This window comes from Carcharhinus amblyrhynchos, chromosome 19, assembly GCF_965287045.1.
Source record: "Carcharhinus amblyrhynchos chromosome 19, sCarAmb.v2.hapA, whole genome shotgun sequence".
NCBI lineage: Eukaryota > Metazoa > Chordata > Chondrichthyes > Carcharhiniformes > Carcharhinidae > Carcharhinus > Carcharhinus amblyrhynchos.
In genome coordinates this window covers 6,452,852-6,463,278 of record NC_137342.1, presented here as the reverse complement: position 1 = coordinate 6,463,278, position 10,427 = coordinate 6,452,852, and the positions used below count along the sequence as shown (strand labels likewise).

The following is a 10,427-nucleotide window of genomic DNA, read 5'->3' as shown; positions in this document are numbered from 1 at the left end:
ACTGATGGAATGAGGCACTGGCAGGGATGCTATCACTCAGAGAACACATTAAACTGAGGTTCAGTTTGTTCTGTCCTCTCAAGTGGATATAAGAAATTCCATTGCGGTATTCAAAGAATGGTAATTCTGGATAATAGTGGTCAGCGCTACTGCCTCACAGCGCCAGGGTCCCAGGTTCTATCCTGGCCTCGGGTCACTGTCCGTGTGGAGTTTGCACCTTCACCCATGTGTGGGTTTCCTCCGGGCGCTCCGGTTTCCTCCCACACTCCAAAGATGTGTGGGTTAGGTCGATTGGCCAGACCTAATTGCCCCTGTTGTCAAGGGGATTAGCAGCGTAACTATGTGGGGTTACAGGGATAGGGCCTGGGTGGGATTGTTGCCAGCTCAGGCTCGATGGGCCAAATGGCCTCCTTCTGTACCAAAGGGATTCTATGATTTTTCCAGGCCCTTTCCGTTGGCGAGACCTTCCAGTCCCATCAAAGGCCAATCCCACAAGAGGATAATCAGCGATGCAGCCGGTGGGCAAGGCAAATGACCTCTGACCTCGGAGAGACTGGAAAATCTCACCTGTCGGGAATGGCAAGCCGGGTCTGCCACGGGAAAACACACTGCGGCAGAGAGCCGGAAAGTGCAGGTCTTGACCTTCTCCTGGATGTCTCAAAGTATCAATACTTACATCTCAATCAACATCACTAGAAACAGATCATAGAATCCATACAGTACAAAAGGAGGCCTTTCAGCCCATCGAGTCTGCACTAACAACAATCCCACCCTGTCCCCATAACCGCACATACTTACCCTGTTAATCCCCCCCCCCAAAACAAGGGTCAATTTAGCACAGCCAATCAACCTAACCCGCACATCTTTGAACTGTGGGAGGAAACCAGAGCACCCGGAGGAAACCCAAGCAGACACGGGGAGAACATGCAAATTCCAGACGGTGACCCAAGCTGGGAATTGAACCCAGGTCCCTGGAGTTGTGAGGCAGCAGTGCTAACCACTGCGCCACCCAGAATTATCTAATCACTGCTGTTTGTGCGTCTTTTGCACAAACTGCCCCATTTGCTCACATCACAATGGTTAGCACATTATTGACTGCATTGGGCTTTGGGACACGCTGATAAGTGTTTGAAAATCAGAGTTTTATCTTCCTAAACAATCATGAGAGCTTACAAATTCCTCGTTTCCATCCCTAAAAGACCAGATTACAAACTGGAGAGAGAATCTGCAGGAAATGCTTCTGCCTTTTTTCCATCTCCCTTCATATTGTGCCAGATGGCTCTCAGTAGAAAGGCTCTTAGTTCGATAAAAATAGCTCACACTGAAGTCCTGCAAACTATTATCTGCCAAGTGAGGCATATGATAATCAGTTCATCAAACCAGCAACACCCGTGTGCAACCTGGAACTGATTGCAAAACCAAATCCAAAGCCGTATCATAACCGTACAGATCGTAGTATGGGACAGATTCCACAGCTAGCATGGAGCAGCAGCTAGGAGAACATCATAGAAATACATAATGTACAGTGGAGGCCTGCTGATACAATGGTTAGCAATGCTCCCTCACAGTGCCAGGGAACCGGGTTCGATTCCCGGCTTGGGTCACTGTCTGTGTGGAGTTTGCACATTCTCCCCGCGTCTGAGTGGGTTTCCTCCAGGTGCTCCGGTTTCCTCCCGCAGTCTGAAAGACCTGCTGGTTAGATGCATTGCCCATTCTCCCTCAGTGTCCCCAAACAGGCACCGGAGTGTGGCGACTAAGGAATTTTCACAGTAACTTCACTGCAGTGTTAATGTAAACCTACTTGTGACGCTTTTGTCCCTATAATGGTTGGAAGGTAAAGCGAACCTGCTGATGACGGCCTTCCACCCCTGCGACCATCTGGGAATAACGGGATTGATCGGATAATGATGTGGAGATGCTGGCCTTGGACTGGGGTAAACACAATAAGAAGTCAGGTTTAAGTCCAACCAATTTATTTGATAGTAAGCCCACAAGCTTTCGGGGTTTTCCCTTCGCAGTGATGAAGGGGCAAACCCCAAAAGCTTGTGAGTTTACTATCAAATAAACTGGTCAGATAATCCAGTCATTGGTATTGGAATATAAGAACATAAGAACATAAGAAATAGGAGCAGGAGTAGGCCATCTAGCCCTTCGAGCCTGCCCCGCCATTCAATAAGATCATGGCTGATCTGTCGTGGCTCAGTTCCACTTTCCCGCCCTCTCCCCATAACCCTTAATCCCCTCTCTTATCAAGAACCCATCAACCCGCTTCTTAAATATATTTAGCGAGGCAGCCTCCACCACTTCAACGGGCAGAGAATTCCAGAGATTCACCACCCTTTGAGTGAAGAAGTTCCTCCTCAACTCCGTTCTAAACCGCACCCCCTTTATCTTGAGGCTGTGCCCCCTAGTCCTACTGTCCTTTCTGAGCGGGAAGAGTCTCTCCACCTCTATCCTATCCATCCCATTCATCATCTTATACGTCTCAATGAGATCTCCCCTCATTCTTCTAAACTCTAGCGAGTACAAGCCTAGTTTATTCAGCCTCTCCTCATAGCTCAATCCCCTCAACTCCGGTATCAGCCTAGTAAACCTCCTCTGCACTCCCTCCAGGGCCAAAATATCCTTGCGCAGGTGCGGCGCCCAAAACTGCACACAGTACTCCAGCTGCGGCCTCACCAATACCCTATACAGCTGCATATACATATGGTGATGTAATGGTTACATTAGAAGGCTAGTTCATCCAGGGAAGGACAGTTAGTAACACCAGCACAGGCAGATTATTAATGAAAATTCAGTTTTCGATAAGATCTGGAAATAAATGCCACTGTGATTTAGAGTGAGATGGAAACTGTTGGATTTACTGTCCGTTCGCTCATCTGCTTTGGGGAAGGATATCTGACCCTGCCAGACTACCTGTGATGCCAATGCCACATCATTGGCAGCTGACTCTTAACTGCCCTCGGAAATGGCCCAGCGAACAGTTCAATTATATCAAACCCGCTGCGGAGAATAACAGGGAAGGAATCTCACGTCGCTTCCCAACAGCATTGTGGAGGCACTTTCGCCACACGGACCACACACCGATTCAGGGAAGTGACTCAGCAGCACCTTCTCAGCACAATAAGGAAGAGATTGGCAATAAATGCCGTCTTGCCAACGCCCCCTACACCAAACACAATGATCACAGTGCCGCTGAATCCCTACAGTGCAGAAGGAGGCCATTCGGCCCATCGAGTCTGCACCGATTCCCCAATAGAGCATCTTACCCGGGTCCTATTCCCACAGCCCCACACGTTTACCTTGACTAATTCACCCAACAGACACATCCCTGAGAAAGGCACGTTCTAGGCTTGCTACTAGGATTGACGCCAAGACAACGTGTTAAAATTTTAAAAGGCAGCCAAGAATGTCTGTTGCTAGGGAAAGAACCAACTCTGTCAGAGAAAGATTTGCATTTATATAGGGGTTTTCACACCGTCAGCAGTACCAAAATGCTCTACAGCCAGGGATGATACCCTTTTGAAGTGTAACCACTGTTGTAGTGTAGGAAAACGCAGCGGTCAGTTTGCACACAGCAAGATCCCAAAAACAGCAACCTGCTTCTCATGATGTTGGGTGAAAGGTAACCAGGATACAAGTGCAATCACTCCAGCTTTTCTTAGCAAAGTACCCTTGGTTCTTTCTCAGAGGGGCTAAGTGGAACCTTAACCATAGAATCACGGATGTGCTGGTTAGGTGCATTGACCTGAACAGGCACCAGAGTTTGCCAACTATGGGAATTTCACAGTAACTTCATTGCAGTGTTAATGTAAGCCTTACTTGTGACTAATAAATAAGCTTTAACTTTAGAAGAAGGCCATTCGGCCCATCGAGCCTGCATCAACCACACTCCCGCCCAGGTCCTATTCCCGTTACCCCACATATCTACTCTGCTAATCCCCCTAGGGTCAATTTAGCATGGCCAATCAGCCTAACCTGTACATCCTTGGACTGTGGGAGGAAACTGGAGCACCCGGAGGAAACCCACGCAGACACAGGGAGAATGTGTAAACTCCACGCAGACAGTGACCCAAGGCCAGAATTGAACCTGGGTCCCTGGTGCTGTGAGGCAGCAGTGCTAACCACTGCGTCACTGTGCTGTCCAAAACTGGGCACAGAGATACCTGCAAAAGAAAAGACTCTGGGCCATACAGAAAGAGCAGAGAAGTGGAACTACAAAGAACAAAAAAAGAACAAAATCAGCCTGGGAAACAGGCCCTTCGGCCCAACGAGCCCGCGCCGCCGTCTCAACACCACCTCTCTATCCATGACCCCTATCTAATGTTTTATGGCCATCCAGATTGAGGGAAACTGATTTAGGGACAATTTATTCCTGCCAATCAGCCTAACAGCACATCTTTGGGGTGTGGGAGGAAACCGGAGCACCCGGAGAAAACCCACGCAAGCACGGGGAGAATGCGCAAACTCCCACAGACACCGGCCCAAATCCATGTGTCTGCACAGCAATCAGCGATAGTCACTGAGCTGTCATCTTGTCCAGTATCTGGTCCAGTTTAGGCACACACTAACGACATGAAGCACTAGGCCAATCTCGAACATCCAAGAGCAGCCCCAGTACGACCCATCGCGTGTATGCCCCTCGTTGGACAACGAGGTGGACCGACTTAAAACCTGTGAATGAAAAGAAACTAATTGGATCAATCCTCTAAAGAGTTGGCACAATTGGCCAAATGATGTGAATCTCTGGAATTCTCTGCCCGTTGAAGTGGTGGAGGCTGCCTCGCTAAATATTTTTAAGACGCGGGTTGATGGGTTTTTGATAAGAGAGGGGATTAAGGGTTATGGGGAGAGGGCGGGAATGTGGAACTGAGCCACGACAGATCAGCCATGATCTTATTGAATGGCGGGGCAGGCTCGAAGGGCTAGATGGCCTACTCCTGCTCCTATTTCTTATGTTCTTATGTTCTTATGATACCTTGATTTTGTATTATTCTATGTCTGTATTCACTTGGTTTGTTTTCCCTTGAGTTCAGAGGTTTGAAAGGTGATCAATTTTTTTTTAATATCAATCTATGAAATGTGGGTGTCGCTGAACTAGGCCAGTAATTAGTGTCACAAATCTTAGAGATTCAATGGGGTAAGTACGGAAAGGTATTTCCTTTACTGAGAAGAAACTTAAAATTAAACTTCAGGCAGTTGGCAGTGAAATCAGGAAATGATTTTTCACAATAGCTGATATCCTCATTATGAAGCTGGGATTGTGCAGTGATCGTTGCTACCAATATTACATGGGTAGATGCAGCTACAATAGGTGGACTGGTAATGACGATGTCAAGTAGGCTTTTGTGTTGAGTTGCTTCTCCCAGCACAGGCCAATTCCAGCACCAGGAGTTGGTCAATGGTGGTGCAACTGAGCCACTCACAGTGATGGACATTCAAGTCTCCATTCAGATCACTATCCTTCTTTCAAATGATATTAGACATGGAGCAGCTTTGATGGAGGGTCATCTGGGCTCGAAACCTTGGCTCTATTCCCTCCCCGCAGATGCTGTCAGACCCGCTGAGATTTTCCAGCATTTTCCGTTTTTGATACGCTCTCCTGCTTTCTTCCACCGGGGAAATGATACAAAAGTCCGAGATCACGTTCCAACCGACTCAAAAACAGCTTCTTCCCTGCTGCCATCAGACTTTTGAGTGGACCTATCTTGCATTAAGATCTTTCTCTACACCCTAGCTATGACTGTAACACTACATTCTGCACTCTCTCCTTTCCTTCTCTATGTACGGTAAGTTTTGTCTGTATAGTGTGCTAAAAGCAATACTTTTTACTATATACTGATATGTGTGATGATAATAAATCAAATTCAGATATTCCACACCCTATTCTTTCCTTCTCCCCTATTCATTCTGTGAACTGTATGCTTTGTCTGTGTAGCCCGCAGGAAACTAATGAATCCATAGAATCCCATCTGGCCCATCAAGCCTGTACCAACAACAATCTCACCCAAGCCCTATACCTGTTACCCCACGCCTTTACTAATCTGCCTGAGTCTGAGGGGGAATTTAGTATATGACCAATCCACCTAACCCGCTCATGCATTGAGACACTTTTCACAGTGTCCCAATACATGTGACAACAATAAATCAAATAAAAATCAAAATATCTGTTACATTATGGTAGCTCCGTCTGCCCCTGACTGGTGTTAGCAATCACAACATCAACACCACAATAGTGACGAGCGTCAAGAGGATTTCGGTGCCTGTGGGTCCAGCCAGAACCCATGTAAAGTTTCACACAGATACAGCCAGGGATCCGGGTTCGATTCCCGGCTTGGGTCACTGTCTGTGCGGAGTCTGCACATTCTCCCCGTGTCCGCGTGGGTTTCCTCCGAGCGCTCCCACAATCTGAAAGACATGCTGGTTAGCTGCACTGGCCTGAACAGGTGCCACAGGAGTGTGGCGACGAGGGGAAATTTCACAGTAACTTCATTGCGGTGTTAATGTCAGCCTACTTGTGACCAATAAACTTTCACTTTAGCAAGTCCTGTTTCTCTAAGGTGTGTTTTCTCTCGAAACGCTGTTGCGTTCATCCAACGACACAACAAAAAAACATATAAATTTTACACAACCGTTCTCCGGGGTGGGCTTTGGATCAGAAAGGTGAGATGTGGCACTTCTACAGGGAGTGTGGAAGCTGAGCTGAGTTGGGAAGGATTTTGTTTCACATTTCAGGAGGGGAGAGAAGGGGGAGGGGGGTGTGTGTGTGGGTGGGGGGGGGGTAAGTGGAAAGCAGGCAAAGAAGGCAGCACACAGCTTGTTCCAACTGGGAGCTGTCAGCTGCTGTGACAGAGACAGCTTGTGTCCTTCAGACACACACCAGGAGGCTGAGAACTGGGGAGGGGGTGGGGAGGAGGGCAATGGACATTGTAAACCTGGGATAACAGCAAAGAGCTCAAAACCACTCTGGTCAAAAGCAGAGAGGAGAGTGCAGCATTTTTTTTAACAAAAATTCTCTGCAGTCAGTTACAGCTAGAACAGTCCCTCTACAACATGTTTTAACCAGGATTAACAATTCTGATCCTGTGCCCTTTTGTTCAAATCGCGCGATCTAAATTCACCGATACTTTCAGCCGCCCACCCCCAGAAATGCATTTACCTCCATTATAAACCTCACACGAGCCCGTTTCCTCTTCACTCAATCCCTCCTGTCCTCTTGCACACAGGAAACCCAGAGGCAAAAGTGTGCAGTGCTGGCAGTGACTCCGGGGCTGGTCCCGCTGGACAGTGATCACAGGCTGGCCTCTCACACACACACACACACACACACAGAGTCTCCAGCCTTGGCTTGCGGTCCCTCTCGCCTTATTTAAAGGTGGAATGGTAACCTCCTGCTCATTGCATCAGCCGAGCAGAGGCAGCAATACTCGCAACACGTCAGCGCAGCCCGCACAATAAAAGGCAGAGCATCTCCCTGCGTCCCACATACTGCACAGCACAAACTGCAACACACACACAGGGCACACATTGTGCCCTACACACTGCAACACACACTGTGCACACATTGTGCCCTACACACTGTGCAACACAGACTGCAACACATAGACTGCAACACACACTGTGCACACATTGTGCCCTACACACTGCAACACACACTGTGCAACACATAGACTGCAACACACACTGTGCACACATTGTGCCCTACACACTGCAACACACACTGTGCAACACATAGACTGCAACACACAGTGCACACATTGTGCCACACACTGTACAATTCACAGACTGCAACACACACTGTGCACACATTGTGCCCTACACACTGTACAACACACACACTGCAACACACACTGCACAGCACAAACTGCAACACACACCGTACACACATTGTGCCCTACACACTGTGCAACACAGACTGCAACACACACTGTGCGCTACACACTGCAACACACACTGTACAACACACAGACTGCAACACACACTGCGCACACATTGTGCCCTACACACTGCAACACACACTGTATAACACACAGACTGCAACACACAGTGCACACATTGTGCCACACACTGTACAATTCACAGACTGCAACACACACTGTGCACACATTGTGCTCTACACAATGCACAATTCACAGACTGCAACACACACCGTACACACATTGTGCCCTACACACTGAACAACAAACACTCTACAAAATACATACTGTGCAACACATTGCACAACAAAAACTACAACACATACTGCAAACACATTGTGCCCTACACACTGTAACACACTGTACAATACACACACACTGCAACACACACTGTACAACACAAACTGCAACGCACACTGTGCACGTTGTGCTCTACACACTGCACAGCACAAACTGCAACATACACTGTACAATACACACTGCAACCTATACACCTATATATGATAAAGAATACAGAAGGGTGTGTTGTCTGCCTGGTGCTCGGGTCCAGGATGTCTCATCTGGGCTGCAGAGGAACCTGGAGTGGGAGGGTGAAAGTCCAGTCGTTGTGGTACATGTGGGTGCCAACGATAAAGGCAAAATGGGAACTAAAGTCTGCAGAGGAAGTATGAAAAGCTGGGAATGAAATTAAAAAACAGAACTGACAAGGTGGTTATCTCTGGATTAGTACCTGAACCATGCGCAGATGGGTGTAGGGTAAATAGGATTAAAGAGATGAATGTTTGGCTCAGGGATTGGTGTGGGAGGAATGGGTTTGAATTTATGGGGCATTGGCACCAGTATTGGGGCAGGTGGGACCTGTTCAGATGGGATGGTCTTGGTCTGAACCGTGCTGGGACCAGAATCCTGGCGAATTGTACAACTAGGACTGTAGATAGGGCTTTAAACTAATGGGGGGGGAAGGTGCAGGGGTGGGAGAAATTACAATGTCTAAAGTAAAAGAGAGGGTACGGGTGCAGGAAAATGTTGAGGATGTCCCAATAATAAAGGGAGTAGGGGGCATGAGAAAGGTTGGTAGCGTTCCTTCAAATAGGGTCCAGATAAAGGCTGGGATAAAAACACTTTACCTGAATGCACGAAACATTCGGAACAAAGTGAATGAGCTGGTGGAGCAGATCAGCACAAATGGATATGATCTGGTGGCCATTACGGAAACGTGGTTGCAGGGTGACAGGGACTGGGAGCTGAATGTCCAGGGGTATCAAGTGTTTAGGAAGGATAGACGGGAGGAATAAGGGGGAGGGGTAGCCCTGCTGATTAAGGATAATATCAGGGCGGTAGTAAGGGAAGATATAGGCTCCAAAGAGCAGAACGTGGAATCGTTGTGGGTGGAGATAAGGAACAGTAAGGGGAGGAAGACGCTGGTGGGTGTGGTCTGTAGGCCCTCAAATAATAACTTGGAGGTGGGGCAGGCTATAAACACACAAATAAATGATGCGTGCAGGAATGGGACGGTGATAATTATGGGGGATTTCAATCTACACATTGATTGGTTGACCCATGTCGGACGCGGTGGGCTTGAAGAAGAGTTCTTGGAATGCTGTCGGGATAGTTTCCTTGAACAGTGTGTGACGGAACCAACGAGGGAGCGAGCTATCTTAGATCTGGTGTTGTGTAACGAGGCAGGAAGAATTAGGGATCTTGTTGTGAGGGATCCTCTTGGGACGAGCGATCATTGTAATGGTTGAGTTTTTGATGCAGATGGAGGATGAGAAAGTAGGGTCCCGGACCTGCGTCCTCTGTTTGAACAGAGGGGAGCATGATAGGATGAGAGAGGAATTGGCGAATGTAGATTGGGGGCGCAGATTGGTCGGTAGGACTGCTGAGGAACAGTGGAGGATCTTTAAGGAGATCTTTTTCGGTGCTCAGCAGAAATATATTCCAATGGTAAAGAAGGAATGTAGGAGAAGGGATAACCAGCCGTGGTTATCGAAGGAAATAAAGGAGAGTATTAAATTAAAAGCTGATGCGTTTAGAGTGGCTAAGAGTAGTGGGCGAGTAGGAGAGGTTTAAAAATCAACAAAGAATGACTAAGAAGTTGATAAAGAAAGGAAGGATAGACTATGAAGCTAAACTAGCACTAAATATAAAAAGGGACAGTAAGAGTTTTTACAAATATATAAAGAGGAGGCTGGCTAGAGTGAATGTTGGACCCTTAGAGGATGAGAGGGGGGATTTAGTGGTGGGAGATGAGGAAATGGCTGAGGCCTTAAATAAGTTTTTTGCCTCGGTCTTCACAGAGGAGGACGCGAATAGTTTGTCGGATATTAAAGATGGAAGGATGGTAGGAGTTGAGGGCCTGAATGCGATTGCTGTCACTAGAGAGGTAGTGCTTGATCGACTAGCGGGACTGATGGTGGACAAGTCCCCAGGACTGGATGGAATGCACCCCAGGGTTCTGAAGGAAATGGCAGAGGTGATAGTAGACGCCTTAGTGATTATTTACCAAAA

General features: G+C 47.7%; 1 protein-coding gene across 1 annotated transcript in view; it reads right to left on the bottom strand.

Moving 5' to 3' along the window:
- Positions 1 to 7,469, bottom strand: part of bcat1 (branched chain amino-acid transaminase 1, cytosolic) — a 93,840-nt gene extending 86,371 nt beyond the window's left edge. Inside the window, exon 1 of the mRNA XM_080207202.1 lies at positions 7,160 to 7,469. Within this exon, the coding sequence (XP_080063328.1) occupies positions 7,160 to 7,165 (6 nt within the window). The 5' untranslated portion in view covers positions 7,166 to 7,469. The remainder of the gene's footprint in view (positions 1 to 7,159) is intronic.
- Between the last annotated feature and the right edge of the window lie 2,958 nt (positions 7,470 to 10,427).